The sequence below is a fragment of the Sminthopsis crassicaudata genome, chromosome 2 (genome assembly GCF_048593235.1).
Source record: "Sminthopsis crassicaudata isolate SCR6 chromosome 2, ASM4859323v1, whole genome shotgun sequence".
NCBI lineage: Eukaryota > Metazoa > Chordata > Mammalia > Dasyuromorphia > Dasyuridae > Sminthopsis > Sminthopsis crassicaudata.
The window spans coordinates 471,731,077-471,749,309 of NC_133618.1; the positions used below are offsets into that span (position 1 = coordinate 471,731,077).

General features: G+C 36.9%; 1 protein-coding gene across 6 annotated transcripts; it reads right to left on the reverse strand.

The window, feature by feature from the left end:
* Window positions 1–437: 437 nt before the first annotated feature.
* LOC141557459 (uncharacterized) lies at window positions 438–15,015 on the reverse strand. 6 transcript variants are annotated; one of them, XM_074293158.1, is made up of 6 exons: window positions 14,666–14,768; window positions 13,870–14,249; window positions 11,059–11,130; window positions 5,804–5,930; window positions 5,367–5,462; window positions 438–2,995 (listed from the first exon to the last, which is right to left on the reverse strand). In XM_074293158.1, exons 3-6 carry the CDS (start codon window positions 11,089–11,091, stop codon window positions 1,740–1,742), a joined length of 1,512 nt encoding a protein of 503 aa, XP_074149259.1. In that variant the 5' UTR covers window positions 11,092–11,130; window positions 13,870–14,249; window positions 14,666–14,768; the 3' UTR covers window positions 438–1,739. The 6 variants fall into 6 exon arrangements, with proteins under 6 accessions (XP_074149259.1, XP_074149262.1, XP_074149260.1 ...); XM_074293161.1 differs by having other exon boundaries at window positions 14,136–14,249; window positions 14,666–14,754; XM_074293159.1 differs by having other exon boundaries at window positions 13,870–13,960; window positions 14,666–14,747.
* Between the last annotated feature and the right edge of the window lie 3,218 nt (window positions 15,016–18,233).

The following is an 18,233-nucleotide window of genomic DNA, read 5'->3' on the forward strand; positions in this document are numbered from 1 at the left end:
TTATGTGGCACCCTCTGGGTTATGGCAAATGGGCTGAGGGGTGGTGACAGAGTGTGAGCTTTTGTTTTTACAATAGTTCAGCCCTCCAACAGTCTTGAGGGACAGTGAACTGGCCCCCTATTTAAAAAGTTTGAGGTCCACTGATCTAGAGGCTCTAGTGTGTACATAGGCCCATATGTCTTTTTTTTAGTTCTTTATTCTCTGCCTTTAACAGAAACGATATTATATGTAATAAATATTCCAGGAAACACCTTGCTACCTTTGGGAATAGAGTAAAACTAATTAACAATTTCTCTAATTTTTTCTCAAGACTTGAAAATCATTCTTTTATTTCAGTCAAATTTTTTATACCAATAATGTCAACACCAACAAAATTTAGTTCCTTCTGTAATATGTCTACTTGTTAATCATCATAAAAGTGCCTCACATTTAGGGTGTCCACGGCCAAGTTAAATTTTATTGATGTTTAAAATTTGTGATTTTTAGTACTCTTTCCTCTTTTCCCACATTCTCCCACTACCACTACAGTAGGAGTCACCTTCCATTTTTGTTTCATGGGTTGCCATGGCCAGATAACTTATCCCCAAGTAGCAATCTCTTAGTGATGAACACTGCATGTTTAGCTATGCTAGCCATTAGAAAGCACTCTTGCTGTGACTGCTCACTGTTAAAACTTAAAATTCAATTTATTCTGCTATTTGAAACTTTTTTTTTTTTTGCTGTTAATATCATCAAAGGGAATGAAATTCATCTTATTCTGCCATATCTATTTCCACTCCTAAAATAAACCATGTTAAATTCCTTAGTCTATTGAAAAGATGGCATGTATCTCAGTTCTTTCACACCATCATCTTTTCAGTATTTTGTGTTTGCTAAGAAATGGGTATACACACTTGGAAACAATATGCAAGTATAACTATGAAAAAGTACTACTTAATCACACTAGACTAAGCTAGGTACTAGATGTTATCTAAACTTTAAATAAAGGTTTCTCTGCCTAGCTTTGCCCATGATTTCTACAGGCCTGGATATTTCCTCCCTAAGAAACACTTGCTTTATAGTTTACAGAAGAGAATGAAATCTATCCCTCAAGAAAGCTGCCAATTAATTTGAGCACAATAATAAAAGTTCATTCATCAACTTAAAATTTGCAGTTCATTCTCAACCAACAAAGCATGCCTCCCAATTACTCTTTATGTAATAATATGGCTAAAAAAAAATATTGCCCCTACCTCAAAGAGATTATTCAAAATTGTCTTTAGTTAGTGTTATATCGATTTATATAGTTTAGATTGGATTTGTTAAGCTCTATCACATGTAGCTCATTAAATAAAATGTTACTTCTATAAAAAGTTTAGCATCAGTTGTCAGGAATGTAATTTCCAACTATAATTATACCTATGTGAACAAAAAATTTGGCTTATATTATATTCACAGTTTTTCAATGATCATGACTCATATGTGATAATTATATTTGCTCATTTTCATTGTTTTCAAAGGTTCTTATTAAATTACATTGTTTTCTTAAAGGAATGAGGTTTATTTCTTTTAGTAGTTTTTTTTTTTTTAATAATGCCTCAAATATCTGTTTATCATTTTCCTCTGTAGAATAGCACATATCTCAATCAGATGTACTCAATCTGGCAGCTTTTGGAGAGTAGCCAAAATGTATAAAAGAGAGAAATGAAATAGTAAAAATGACTTTTTTTGTAAAAGCTGTTTTTTCTTTGTTCACATGGCTATTCTCCACTGTGAAGTTTCTGATGTCTAATGTAGGCTGCACTATAACTGAAAGCTTTTCCACATTTGGTACATTGAAAAGATTTCTTTCTAGTATTTCTCTGACTTGGGGTAAGGTATGAAATTTGATTGGGAGTTTTTCCAGATTCATAGGATTTGTCTCTATTATGTATTCTTTCATGTCGAGTAAGGCATGTTCTATAGGCAAAGGCTTTCCCACACTCAATACATTTGTAAGGTTTCACTTTAGAATGGATTCTTTGATGTTGCACAAGATTTTCTTCCAGCCTATAAGTCTTTTCACATTTATCACATTTGTAAGGTCTCTCTCCAGTATGAAGTTTCTGGTGTCTTTTGAGGAATGGAGTTCCACTGAAGGCTTTCCCACATTCATTACATTTATAGGGTCTCTCCCCAGTGTGCCTTCTGTAATGCTGCTTAAATTGCGTCCGACCAGTGAAAGCTCTTCCACAGATATTACATTTGTAGGGCCTCTCTCCAGTGTGGATTCTCCGATGTTGGTTGAGGGATGATCTCTGTTTGAAGGCCTTCCCACATTCTTTACAGACATATGGATTCTCTCCAGTATGAATTCTCTGATGTCCAGTAAGGAATGAAATTCTACTAAAGGCTTTTCCACATTCATTACACTTATGGGGTTTTTCTCCAGTATGAATTTTCTGATGTTGATTGAGGATTGAACGCAACCTAAATGTTCTCCCACATTCATTACATTTATAGGGTTTTTCTCCAGTATGGATTCTCTGATGTAGAGTAAGATATACATATAACCTGAAAGTTAGTCCACATTCATAACATTTATAAGGTCTCTCTCCAGTGTGAATTCGTTGATGTTGAACAAGGGATGAAGGGTGACGGAAAGTTTTCTTACACTCACTACATGTATAGGGATCACCTCTGATATGAACTTTCCGATGCTGAGTAAGGTGTGCATTCTGGTTGAAAGTCTTTCCACATTCATTACATTGATAGGGTTTTTCTCCAGTATGAATTCTCTGATGTAATTTAAGATGTGCAGTTCTGTTAAAAGCTTTTCCACATTCATTACATTTATGAGGTTTCTCTCCAGTATAAATGCTCTGATTTTGGGCATGGTGGGTCTGCTGTAAAAATGATTTTTCATAGCCATTAACTTCAGTAAATTTCTTCTCTGTACAAGTTCTCTGGTGTTTAATTAGACGAGAAATATGTTTGAAATTTTTTTCACATGTATCACATTTATGATATCTCTCTCCTGTAAGAATAAAAAATGAATTCAGATTAAAGCATTTTCAAATTCCAATTAAAATCAAGAGCCTTCTTCTCCACTGCATATTTCTTATGAATTAATACCTTTGGCTTCAAATTTCTCTCTCACATACTCTTACCTAAGTAAAAAATTACTAAAAAGAGATTTGTTCAAAAATAGGGCCACCTAAGCATAAGTTACTTATCACTGCAGGTCTCTGAGATGTTAAATATTAGGGATGTCATAAATGAGATGCATGCTTCAAAAAGAGGCTGGGAAAGATAACCATTAAGGTGTCATCTAACTCTTAAGATTCCATGATTTTCACTAATAATCAGAGAAATGCAAATTAAGATAACTCAGAGATACCACTATACACCTGTCAGATTGGCTAAGATGACAGAAAAAGATAGTGACGAATGTTGGAGGGTATACCGCAAAACTGGGACACTGATGCATTGTTGATGGAGTCGTAACCCAATCCAGCCATTCTGGAGAGCAATTTGGAACTATGCTCAAAAAGTTATCAAACTGTGCATACTCTTTGATCCAGCAGTGCTACTACTGGGCTTATATCCCAAAGAGATCTTAAAGAAGGGAAAGGGACCCACATATGCAAAAATGTTTGTGGCAGCTCTTTTGGTTGGGGCAAGAAACTGGAAACTGAGTGGATGCTCATCAACTGGAGAATGGCTGAGTAAACTGTGGTATGTGAATATTATGGAATATTATTGTTCTGTTAAGAAATGACCAGCAGAATGAATACAGAAAGGCTGGAGAGACTTACATGAACTGATGCTAAGTGAAATGAGCAGAACCAGGAGATTATTATACACTTCAACAACAATATTGTATGAGGATGTATTCTGCTGGAAGTGGATTATCTTCGACAAAGAGAAGATCCAATACAGTTCCAATTGATCAATGATGGACAGAATCAGCTACACCCAGAGAAGGAACACTGGGAAATGAATGTGGGCTACTTACATTTTTGTTTTTCTTCCCAGGTTATTTTTACCTTTTGAATCCAATTTTTCTTGTGCAATAAGAGAACTGTACAGATCTGCATACATATATTGTATCTAAGATATAATTTAACATTTTTAACATATATGAGACTGCCTGCCATCTAGGGGAGGGGGTGGACGGAGGGAAGGGGAAAAGTTGAAACAGAAGTGCAAGGGACAATGTTGTAAAAATTACCCATACATATGTTGTCAATAAAAAGTTATATTAAAAAAAAATTCCATGATTTATTTATAGCAACACACACACACATACACACATACACACAGACACATACACAGACACTCACACAATACAGTATTCTAAGGCATTTTCCTTACAATGCTGTGAAACCACCTGGAGGTAGAACAATGAACTCCACAACCTCCACTTAAGTAGACAGCTCAGCTCAAAACTTTTCCTCATTTCTCACCTGGTTAATTTACTTTAAGAATTCTCTGACTTTTCCCCCATATCCTAATGATCCATACCTTTCTCACCAATGTCCTCCTTTATTTGTCTTCTCCCATTAGATTTAAGTTCCTTGAAGGCAGAGGCTGTCTTTCTTTTTAAAAATTTCTATCCCTAGCACTTAGTAATGTCTGGTATGTAGTTGGTGCTTAATAAATACTGATTGAGACAGATAGTGAAATTATTCTTTCCTGACATACTTATCTTTTTTATAGCTGAGGAAAGTGATGTTCATCAGGTTAAATTAAACTGACCATAATATGTATCTAGAAGTTGAATTAAGTGCAAAATTAGATTGTAATAAGGAGAAACTGAAGATCAGAAGGAATAATCAGAAGATGAAGGTCAATGAAAAAATAGTAAAAGATAAAAATCAGAATATAGGGAAGGAGTTAAGATTAGGTAAAAAGGTCACCTCTGAATCTTGAGAGATGCACTGAAAGACAAAGGGAAAAAAACAACATTTAAGAGGAACATGATGGTGGTCTTCAAATATTTGGAGGGAATTTTACAAAGGGGGATTTAGTCTCCTCCTTCTTTATTCCAAAAGGGAAAATTAGAATGTTCAATATAATAAAAATCAAATAAAGCTATTCAAAAAAGAGAATTTTCTACTTTCCCAATATAATAGGTACTATACCAATGATCAATATTCAACAATCAATATTCAAACAATGACTCAATAATTATCAGCTAAATATCTAGAGAAAGAATTCCCATATGTGGCAAATTGTACTGGAAAATATCTAAGATCCCAATTAAAGTATAAAAGAACACAAATCAAAATGAATTTGATCTTTAATAGAATTGGGGAGCTCTGAAAGTTACCCAACTAACACAAGATACTAACCCCTCATGAAGATTAGTGATTCCTTTTCTACCTAAATTCTTACTCACTCACCTGGACAAATGACTCTTGGGATTTCTCTCTTCACCATCCAGGGCTCTTTCCCTTGTTCTAACAAGAAGATCACCTCTGGTTTAGAAACTTTTGTCCCTATTCACAGGGAAAAGACAAAGAGTTTGGACATTTTGTAATAGGAAATAGTACTATGGCAGGATGAAGTCTTACTGATTAGTCTTCAGGACTTCTGAAGAATGGAAAAAAACTGCAGGATCATGGAGTCAATGAAATTATTCCCATTTTAATTTAACATTAAGCATTTTTCACATGGGAATGAAGAGTAAGAAGAACCTGTACTACAAAGTGTTAAAGATCCTTACCTCAGATCTCTAAGATTCAGGCTTAACTCAAACATTTTATAAGACTGTATTACTTTTTAAAAACTGAGAAAAATGGATATTGCAAATCACATAGAAATGTCATTCTTATCTTACCTAGTGAGATTATATTCCTGTAGTTTTCCAACATTACATCTTTGTAAAGGTCTCTTTGATCAACATTTAGTTCCTCCCATTCCTCCCAGGTGAAGTCCACAGCCACATCCTTGAATGTCACAGATTCCTGAAATGGCCAAATACAGTTATTTAGCATGAGCTTACTTCTCCCTTTACTCCGGAATAGTGGAGGAAATTGAAAGCATCACAGCATATAGATAAGATTTACAGGAAAAAGTTCTGATTATGTTTAGAATACTCAAAATTTTCAAATCAAGCATTCATTTATTACTATATTGTGTTTACAGTACTGTACAAGATTGTGGCACTTAAAAAAAAAAAGGTACCCTTAAGGAGTCTTATAAATGAAGAAAATTTAGAAACATGACATAAAGAATAGAGGAAAGTGCTTAAAAATTTTAAATAAGTGCCTAAAAGAGTAGAAAAAATACTGAAGCTGACTGATGATATAAAACTTCAGAGGATTTTATATCCTTAGTCTAAATTAGTTCCGACTCTTATGCAATATACAAAGTGTGTTTCTGTAGTTGACAGCTGGTTGTCCAGCCCACGTTTAAACTCTCTTGATGACGAGACAAATTACGCACCTATTCCAACTGAGCTGTGATTACATTTTTTTTTTCTTTGGTTGATCTGAATTGAGCATTTATATAACATATATCTATTTAGCAAATTCTATTCTCTGGCGTCCACAGAATAACTAATTTGTTATCGACTTTTGTCAACACACTTCTTAAAATGTATATTTGAAACTCAACATCTTATTTGAAACGTGATCAGCTCTGCTATTTATTATATGACTTTAGTAACTCCCTTCAGCTCTCTGGGCTTTAGTAGTTTCCTTATACTTAAAATGAAAAGTGGGCCATATAATCTTCAAGATTCCATTTAGTTCTAAATTCTATGATCTAATGTTATCTGCTCTATTCTCATTGTATAATCTGAGGTTTACAACATTTTTAACTAAATTTTTAGGGACAGAATCTTCCAATATATGACTAAAGAGTTATCACCAAGTTCACTGTGAAGGAAATCTATGAGAATGAAAATATACTGACAACAATCATCAAAAAAGATTCAACATTTGGACATTAAAAAAAATAAAAATGCCAGTGAAACAAACTAAGTTAAAATGAATGTGATCAAGATTTTAAGATATGCTTATAAATAGATAGGTTTCAGTTTGGTTAAATTTAATTGGTTAGGTATAAAGAATCATAAAAAAAAAATGTGAGATAATTGGGATGTACTATGTAATATAACACTATCATTCTGTTTTAAACTATATATTTCTTAGACATTGTTGTCCCAAGGGACTGAAGGTCAGGATTTGGATGAAAAACAGGGTTTGGTTACTAAGGGGAGGAAGAGAAAGAGGAAGACATGAAAAGAAAATAGATTATAATCCAAAATGAGACTTCAGAATTCTTGAAAATGGAGATAGTACATTTATGGGTGACAGCAAGATGAAGAGTATGATCATGTTTGTGTGTGGCTGAGGTGGGGTACAGATGATGGTAAATAAGGAAAGGAACTGAGTGATGAGGATGTTTGAGGGAAAGTGAAAATACACACACACACACACACACATATACATATTATATATGCATATGTGTTTAAGTCCACGAGTATGAGAGCAGGTCTTAGAGAGGAAAGAAAAATTGTCAGCCAGGTATAGAACTCATTGAAAGAACTCATTGAGGAAGGAAGAAAGTCATCTTGAAGCCTGTAGACAAACGCTACCAGGATTTTGATTGGATAGAGGATATGAACTTCCAAGAAGGACAAGTTACTGAATGATGGAGATAGGAGGAAAATCTGTAAGTATTAATGAGGAGCAAAGAGTATTCCAACTCCCATGCCTTGATCAATTAGTTAAGGGGAATGACTGAGGTGCAGCCAGTACTGGGAATTATGTTCAGTTCTCAAATATTATCCTAGACTGCATTTCAAGATATCTTTTCTTATGGTCTAGCTGTACCTGATCTAGAACTATATTATAAAGCAACAGTCACCAAAACCATTGGGATTGGCTAAGAAATAGACTAGTTGATCAGTGGAATAGGTTAGGTTCACAGGGCAAGATAGTAAATAAAAATAGCAATCTAGTGTTTGACAAACACAAAGATCCCAACTTTTGGGATAAGAATTCATTATCTGACAAAAACTGCTGGGAAAACTGGAAAGCAGTATGGCAGAAACTAGGTATGGACCCACATTTAACACCACATACTAAGATAAGATCAAAATGGGTCCAAGATTTAGGCAAAAAGAACGATATCATAAATAAATCACCTCTCGGACTTGTGGAGGAGGAAGGAATTTGTGTCCAAAGGAGAACTAGAGATTATTATTGATCACAAAATAGAAAATTTTGATTACATCAAATTAAAAAGTTTTTGCACAAACAAAACTAATGCAAACAAGATTAGAAGGGAAGTAATAAATTGGGAAAACATTTTTACAGTTAAAGGTTCTGATAAAGGCCTCATCTCCAAAATATACAGAGAATTGACTTTAATTTATAAGAAATCAAGCCATTCTCCAATTGATAAATGGTCAAAGGATATGAACAATTTTCAGATGATGAAATTAAAACTATTTCCACTCATATGAAAGTGTTCCAAATCACTATTGATCAGAGAAATGCAAATTAAGACAACTCTGAGATACCACTACACACCTGTCAGATTGGCTAAAATGATAGGAAAAGATAATGAAAAATATTGGAGGGGCTGTGGAAAAACTGGGACACTGATGCATTGTTGGTGGAGTTGTGAAAGAATCCAACCATTCTGGAGAGCAATCTGGAATTATGCCCCAAAAGTTATCAAAATGTGCATACCCTTTGACCCAGCAGTGCTACTACTGGGCTTATATCCCAAGGAAATACTAAAGAAGGGAAAGGGACCTGTATGTGCCAAAATGTTTGTGGCAGCCCTTTTTGTAGTGGCCAGAAACTGGAAAATGAATGGATGTACATCAATTGGAGAATGGTTGGGCAAATTGTGGTATATAAATGTTATGGAATATTATTGTTCTGTAAGAAACGACCAACAGGAGGAATACAGAGATGCTTGGAGAGACATCAACTGATGCTGAGTGAAATCAGCAGAACTAGGAGATCATTATACATGCATTCTGATAGAAGTGGATATCTTCAACATAGAGAAGAGCTAATCCAATTCCAATTGATCAATGATAGACAAAATCAGCTCCACCCAGAAAAGGAACACTGGGAAATGAGTGTAAACTGTGAGCATTTTTTTTTTTTTCCTCCCCAGATCATTTTTACCTTCGGAATACAATTCTTCCTTTGCAACAACAATAACAAAATTCGGTTCTGCACATATACATTGTACCTAGGATATACTATAAGATATTTAATATGTATGGGAACGCCTGCCATCTAGGAGAGGGGGTGGAGGGAAGAAGGGGAAAAATTCGGAACAGAAGGGAGTACAAGAGATATAATGTTGTAAAGAAAAAAAAAATTACCTATGCATATGTACTGTCAAAAAATGTTATAATTATATATATAAATGTTATAATTAAAAAATAAATTGAAAAGATATATTTTCTTATTCAAGATTTTTATGTTACCTAAAATTTTAGAGCAATCATACCTGGCTGCTTTCATTAGAAAGTATGTAACATTAGAAATTTCTCTCTCCAAGCTAGAAATGGCTTGGATATAGATTAAAGTTACACTAAACTGTTTCTGGAAGACTGGTACCTAAATGCAGAATACAGTAATAGTAATAGATTTTCTTCAACATGATGCTGTGAGAAGTTCAGATAAAGAAATCAGGAATGCTTAAGCTGGAAAACAAGAGCTTTAGTGGTGAGAATATAATACTTGTTTTCAAGTATTTGAATGATTGCCACATGATACAAAAATTAGATTTGTTTTGAGTGCCATAATAAAAGGCAGAACTAGGAATGCAAGGGTGTTGGGGAATTTGATACTAATGTAAAAAAAAAAAAAAACTGTCCAGAAGTGAAACAGGCTATAGATTAGGAGTTATTGGGTTTACTTTCAAAGGAGATCTTCCAGATCTACCAGTTTTATGATGATGGGTAGGATATTGCAAAGGTGATAACCATTCAGAAATTAGATTTGACCCATCAGGGTCCTCCTTCCAATTGTGAATTCTTTTTTATATCCAACTTTTGAAAATTTAGGTCTTTTTAAGAAGTGACCTTTCAGTGTGAAAGCAAGTAATAAACTAAGTACCAACATATCTTTTTATTGTGTAAGACTGTAAAATAAACCATGCATTTAACTATCATTGGAAGGAGATGCCTTTAGAATCTGGTTTCCTTGTCAGGAACATGTAAATAAATATCCAGCTTTCAGAAAAGTACCAACAAATTCCCACCTGAGACTTCCAGGACAATTTTGGTAAGGCTATGTCATATGAATCATGGACAATGGACACTTTGATAGGAATCATAGCCATCCCCTGGCACTCTTAAAGACAGGATATTGTTTAGACATTTAAGTATGAATATGAATACCTTTTTACAATGGATGTAGTATTATTTAGAGATAATTATGGGACAGTGAAAGGGACACTGGTCTAAGAATTGGAAGATATGAGCTCAAATCCCAACTCCAACACAACTAGCTATGAGGCCCTGGCTAATTCACTTAATCTCTTCTCTACAAATGATAATACATTCTATGCTTCATCAGGTTATTGTGGGGAAATAAACTGTAAACTTGAAGGGCTAAATCCTTTACTGATTTAGGTTCTATTACTTTTATATACTTTGGGATTCACTCTAGATAGTCACATTAATGTTTGCCACTGAGGTCACTATTATACCATTTGGAAAGCTTCACGTCATTCTTCATTCTTAACCACTTTAATCTCTTTTTTTCTAAGAGACATTTCTTTCCATTAATATAACTTAATCATATCACATAATTGCTTCCTTTTTGAGAATACCATAGACTTTTAAATTTTTTTGCAGGATAAATTCTAAACTAGCTATTATTCAAGTCAACAAAATTAATGTCATCATTTTCTAACATGACCTCTTCCACAGGTATGTTCATTTCTTCCACCAGCCTATTAATGTTTCAAACATCTGAGGGAAAACATTTGCTACTCAGACCTTGGAATGTCTTTGTTTAAAAAAAAGAAATTCAAGTACAAAAGAAGTAAACATTTTACTTCCTGAGCCTTTTAAGTGGCGTTTTAGGAAGAAATGAAATTTTAACTCACCTGGGATCCAGCTGTCAGGAACACAGAAGACATTCCTTCCTCTTTAATGCTCCCCTTTTGGGGGAGAAAATCCTGAAAAGGAAGAATTGGAGACAAGAAATGAACATATGGGAGACTATCCTGATTAGTTTAGAACCCTTCCACATACTAGTTGAAAGCAATTGCAATGATCTGCACAAGGCAGTCAAAGAAATTTCAGAACCACTTCATTCTACTGAAACTGCTCTCTTTAAGGTTACTAGGACTTTCTTATTCAATCCATTTCCTACCAGATGCCTTTCAACCACTTCCTCATCTCAGATGCTCTTAACTTTCTTGACTTGTGTCATTGCTCTCTTATTCCTTTTTCCTAACTGACTGCTCCTCCTTAATCTCCTTTGCTGGATCATCATCTATTTCTTACCCAAGATTCTGTACTTTTTAATCTTCTGGTGATCTGATATTCATTCCTATCAATTCAACATCTCATAGAAACTGTCTTTGCCTTTAACTTCTCTATTTCTGTTAATAGCACTATCATTGTCCTTGGCTATGCAAGTACCAAACTTTGAAGTCATCTCTCTCTCTCCTTTTACCAAACTGTCACCAAGTTTTATTAATTTTATTTCAATGACATCTTTCAAATCTGCTCTGCCATTCCATTCATAATGCAACCACCTTCCCCTCCCCAACCTATTTTTTACATTCACATCATCTCCTGCCTAGACTACTATAATAGACTCTTTATTAGTCTTCCTGACTCTAGCACCTCCCTGACTCCTACCCATTCTTCACATAGTTGACAAAATAACTTAATGCAGAGAACTGATCTGCCACACTGTTCCAAAACTTTCAAAGACTCCCTATTAGGATAGAGATAAAATAGAAACTTTTTAGCCTGGCAACAATTGTGACATATAGAGAAGTGGAAAAGTGATATATATTTTGTTAGAAGAGACCTGGGTTCAAATCCCAATCCTGGCAGACTTTTGTCTCTGGGCAAATGTTGGAGAAATGTTTCTATAACAATATTATTTCGATTACAAGAGAAACTTCATAAGAATCTTGTGAAAATGTTCTATCTATATAATCCTAAATAAATGTGATTATCTTGCCTTCTACTTACCTTACTAGACTTATTTCATTTTATTCTTTACTCATTCTAAATTCCAGCCAAATGATATATCCAACTCTTTTCTGTTCTCATCCAGGCCATATACCATGCATCTTTATTAATTAGTGAAAACATTTTCCCCCCCTCCCCAACATTCAGCTCTTGTGTTACCTTTATAGTACCTGGCAAATAGTAGACATTTAACAAAAGCTTTCTGAGAAAACTCTTTTCTCAAATTTTCCTAGATCACTTTGCTAAATTTCACACAGAATTTAATAACAGAGGCATGCTCTCTGGTTGCCATTTCATCTTGATCTTCTCTAGAAAAGTTGTAACTTTGTAATGCCCTTCACCAAATGTGATGTCTAGAATTAAACACTACAATCTGATCAGCTCAGAGATAAAATACTATCACAATCTCTCAAATTCTAGACATTATACTTCTTAACACAGCTCAGTATTGAAGTAGGTTTTTAGATTGCCACGTTGTACTGTAAACTCATTTGGTGTTCACTATTCAATAAAACATCCAAGTCTTTTTCTCCAGACCTTGCCACCATTGTTTAGTTGTCCATCATTTTTAAAGTTACCGTGAAGTTTTTTAAAACTCAGCATGTTATTTTACATTTATTCCTATTTATTTCCCCAAAATATTTTTGCCATAAGACCATTTCTTAGTGATCCCTAATTTGCCCCCATCATATACCTTATATTATAATTATTTGAGCATATACCCCATCCCCCTTTAGGTCCATCTATTTGGAGGTTATTTAATCAAAGTTTGTTATTTTCAAGATGAGTGAAGAGCTCAGTGAGACTAAGCCCCTTTCTTAAGATTAAAGGAGCAATGTTGAGATTTAAAACCGAGTCATATGACGCTAACCTTTTCTTCCTATGATACCACATATAACCTTTTGCATCCTCCTACCTTCCTCAATATGTGAAGTTTGAAGTACTTGTTTTTTGCATCTTGGTAACTTCTTTACTTAATGGCAATATTCTAATTCCCCTGGCTCACTCAAAAAATTTATGAGCAAGTCACGTAGTTCTTTGGAGAAAACAGTTTTATAAATAAAATTGTTTACAGCAGATCATCAGCATGGCCTAAGGCAGTGAAAGAGAACTTGATTTGATATTCCTAGATTCTAGTCTGGCTTTTTAAAAAAGCAACTACCTCTCAGAGCCCGTCACCCCTTATATTGGGAGGGATAATGCTTGCCTAAAGGTTTCTCAACAGGAAACAAATTACATCACAAAAATAAGGAAAAGTGGCAGGGGACAACCAGGAAATGTTAGTGTGGATGTGGAGAGTAAAGGGCACTAGTTGGTGAAAGGGAATAAATCAGGACTAGCGAATCATCGGCCGACTTGCCATACACCTCACACTAGGCATCCCTCTTCCTCTTTCTGAGCCAAAGGGGAGAATTCACCTCTCAGCCCCAAGACCAAAAATTCCCGGCCATTCTTTTTTGTGATTTTAATTTCTTTCCTAAAGAATGTGTCAAGATCCTTCAGTCACCTCCTCCCAAATATCTCTGAAGGCTCTGACGTTCTATTTAGTTGTGACAACTTCTGAGCTTCCCAGCGGGACTTGGGAATCGTTCCTCCCAGTCTCTAAGGCTCCGCCCCAAACCCTAAGTCTCCCGCTGGGCCGGCCTCCTCCAGGCGCTCCAACACCCAGACAGCGATCTCCTCGCAGACAACCCTCCCCTGGGTACCTCAGGCTGTCCGCTGGGCAGAGACAGGAAGAATCTACAAGAGGGACGGGGTAGCTTCGGTTCCCGAGTTCCTCAGAAATGGCAGGCGGCCCTGCACATACAAATGGCATAAGACGCGCTTCATTCACTAGTATCTTGGACAGCCAACGAACAAAGTTCTCTCGGGACAGTCACGGATGCACGGGAAGAACCCGGGCTTTCAAGAGACCGACACCAAGTACTCCACGCTGGAAAGAAGTGCACGCGTTCGCAGGACTGAGACTTACTGATTAAAAGTATACGTTTTACCGGAGACGGGCTCCGGAGCATTCTGAGGTGGTGTTCGGCCAACCAAGAGAACCATTAGCTCCAACAAAGCACTCTTCCCGTAAGAGGAGGCGCTGCAAGGACGAAACGGGTCAGAGGCGTATTAGGGCAGAGCGCCACACTTGTCCTTTGTAAGAAATATATCGAGAAAAAGACAATCATCGACCACGAAAGGGCCGGTTCAAGTCCTTTCTCACGCCCTTATAGGAGCGAGGAGCAAACAGCCAGCCGCTTCGCCCACCACCCCCGAGCCCCTGGCAAGTCCGAGTCTGCGGTTCAGAACTCACTGTTTGGGCAAAGAGAGAGTACGGAAGCCGGGGCACAGCCCCGAGCCGAAGGTCAGGGCTCTGCACATGCGCAAAAAGGAACCCCACCCCCAGCCCTCCCTACGCTCGCCCCGCGCTCGGGGCAGCAGCATATCTGCATCCCTCATCACCTCTGGCTGCTCCAGCCACAGACTCAAAGACAAAACGCTAAAGTCCCTAAATACCTGGGCTTTGGGCCTTGGGTCCACTCTGGCTTCACACAAAAAACGTGTCTTGAAGCCGACAATCGCTTTCCATGATGGCAGAAGGGTTGCGCGCGCACTAAACGGGCGTTGAAGTTGCGCATGCGTGCTGACAAACCTTCGCTTTATAATGCCTAGAACGCTCTCTAACCCTTTGCGCTCTAGTAAAGGCTCTTTTCTTATAGGTCTCTGTAGAGAGAAAAGCTCTCCCGCACTGGTGGGCGAGGCACCGAAGGGCAGGGAGGACTCCGAAGTGGCAGCTGTGTGGCTGCATTCCGGGGAAATCATTGTTGAATGCTACGTTTTACAGACTTGGGGTGACAGTAAAAAATGAATGTAAGTAATAAAGAAGGGATGAATAGAAACCCTTTAGAAACCAGTCTGTAAGTGGCAGACTCTGCTAAAGGCTAGAAACCACCTACTCGCTAATCTTTTTGTTCGGCAGTTCGGCCTAGGGCCTGTGGCCCTAATGGTCCATGTGGAAACGGCGCCCAGGCCCTATCCGCACAGTGAGAGTCATCATCTCACATTGTTTAGTGTTCTTGACGACACATAACCAGCAGAATTGGGTAAGTTTGCGCCTCCACGCTTCGGACCTCTCAGAACTGCTGATACCAGAAGAAAAGATCTACTTGTCTGTGACAGGGAATGATAACTGCTGGAAGCAAACCCTGTGAGTGCCAGTTCCAACGGCAACGCGGAGAAGAAAAGAGTTTATCTCTACACCCCAAGCGATTTCCAGATTGTCTAATTAGCATTTGAAATTTAGGTCGGGATGGAATAGTGAGGGCCAATATTGGTTAAGGAACTTGCAGTATTCCCATACTTGAACACGAACGGGTTCATTTCCTGTAGACCCTAAGCTACCGAGCCGTCAAGAAGGATTTTGTCATCATTGGTGCTTCTTGCGGTTTCTTTGTTTATACTTATTTGAGTTTCCAGACTTCTAGTCTTCTGAGATCTTACCCTAAGTGATCGGGTAGTGTGGGAGTGCACGTTTGAGAATGAGACCAAATGATCCAAGGGACACTGCCGCCGTGGGGTTTCCCAGCCCACCGACAGTCACTTCCGATAGTTAGTCTCTGTAGGTAACTCAGGGTTATATGAAGTCTATTGGCTGCTCCTTGGCATGGAGAAATAACCGCATCCTGACCAATAAAGTGCCATATTAGGCAAACATCATTATCCTGTATGAGCTTTACCTCCTCATTTCCAATCTCTTTTAGTTCCCTAGATTAGGATTTTAGTAACATTTAGGAATATTGCCAGTGAGACACCTGGGAGGTACAGTGGAGAGAGAACTCTCTGGAGTCAGAAGTAGCTGAGAGAAAATGTGACCTCAGACATTTATTAGCTATGTGACCCAGGGCAGGTTACTTAACCTTTTTTTTGTCGCAGTTTCCTTGCTCATACAATGAATTGGAGGAAGAAATGTCAAAATAATCCTGTCTTTGTTGAAAAAACCCCCACATAGGATCATGAAGATCAGCAAATTGGACAAAAACAAGTATCTTTTGTCTCCCCTCTCCCCACTTCAGTGATTTTTCAGTGTTATTCTCCCCACAAAATTGATCATTTGTAGGGAAATGTGGAATTTAATCAGTGGAATGTTCTTTCTTTCCTTCGCTTGACTCTTTATAATATTTCCTTAAATTTTTAGTCTTATCTGTTTTTGATTATCTTCAGTGGTCTAACAATTACTTTGGACAAGCAATTATTTAAATTATTTAGATAGATTTAACTGAGGGTTCATTGATTAGGTACTGATGTCAATCATTGGCACAATAGAGAATTATCTGCAGATTTTTTATAATGCTTAGAGCATAGACTCATCTGTACATTAAAAAAAAGGAGAGCCTAGGGCACTACCTTCAATAACCTTATATAGACTACAAATATATAGGTAGTATAGAAAAATGGAATTAAAGGAAAGGAGGGGAAGCCAAGGGTAAATGTTTCAGAAGGGAAGAGAACTTTTAACAGCTGATCAGAACAAGAGCTAACATTTGTTTCCCAACCTTGCTAACGCAATTGGGGTGATTGATTCAGTGTCTTCTTGACAGGAGTGAAACTTTGTCCCCTTTAATCTAAAATAATCACTCTGAAATTGTGTCCCTTTTGATTCCTGGCCTCCTAAACTCCAGAGAGTCTAGAAGAAGGCATATTTTCCAGGCTGGGTACCCTCCCACCCCCAATGGTAGCCTGATCCCCATTCAGAAAGCCTTAGAGTGATTTTCATTCAATTGGAGATCTGGGCCTGATATTGATAAGTATCTAGGACTGGGGACATTGCCTTTCTTTTCAACTGAAAGTTTTAGCTTCAGACTTCTAAAAAAGACAGTTCTAAACTCCAGATCCTTGTAGAAGTCCAGAGAAGAAAGTAGGCATTTGCTAAGGGACCTCTCCCTTTTGGCACTGCTGCCTACCAGGACTCTTGCCCTCTGTGAAGAGACATTCTCTTCTCAGTGCTAACCTCTATTCCCTACCAGGATTTTGCCACTGAGGAAGTCAGTCTTCCTAGCAAAGCTGACTTCTCAGTGCCAGTAAAAATTCCTTTTTTGCCACTAATATTTCGGGTTCATGAATTCTTTCATGTTGGTCCTGTGCTTCTGATCAAAAGGGGGATTCCCACAACTCTCTGCACTGCCACTAACCATGCATCATTCTGATTACACATGGTAGCAAGAAGTCTGAGCCAGGGTTTCTTTTCCATCACAGTTTTTCTTTTATTACAGGACAGCAAATGTAAGCCAGAAATTCTTTTGCCACTATGTGTTAGAACCATAACCCAACCCTCCAGGAAAACTGGATTTGAGAATTTAAATTGATCCAATAATTCCAAGTCCCTTTTGCATACCTAAAAGACCCTTGTCTCCCCTCTTGCATAACATTACCAGCAACATGGCAAGATCTATATGAATGAGGCAAAATGGAAGTAAGAAAATCTGGAAGATCATTGTGCACAATAGCAGCAGTGTTATAAAGATAATCAACTGTGAAAGACTTGGATACTTTGACAATACAGTGATCCAAAAATTTCAAAGGATTCATGATAAAAAAAATGCAACCATCTCCAGAGAGAAAAATTGATGAATTGAAATAAAATTAAAGTATAATTTTGTTACTTTGTTTTTCTTGTTTTCTAAAAAGAAATACAGCCAATATAGAAGTGATTTGTATGATTGCAATGTATAATTGATATATTATTTGCCTTCTCAGTTGATGGGAAAGGAATAGGAGAGGAGAAAATCTGGATCTTAAAATTTGAAATGAATTCTAAAAAATTAATACATTCTTTAAAATGAGTGGGGTATGATGACATACATTCTTAAGCATTTGGGTTTCCCAGTTTTATTTTATAGTTATTAGTTTACATTAGAAAACCAAAATACTGAAAGATGTGACAAAACTGGGACAAATACATCTGAGGTACAATTTATATAAAAATAATTACTTGTTATATATACAACCTGGGACTTTCTCAGGGGAGAGCTCTACCTTCTTTCCATCTTGTGCCTCTAAAATACAGGATCTAGGCTGCAAATCTACT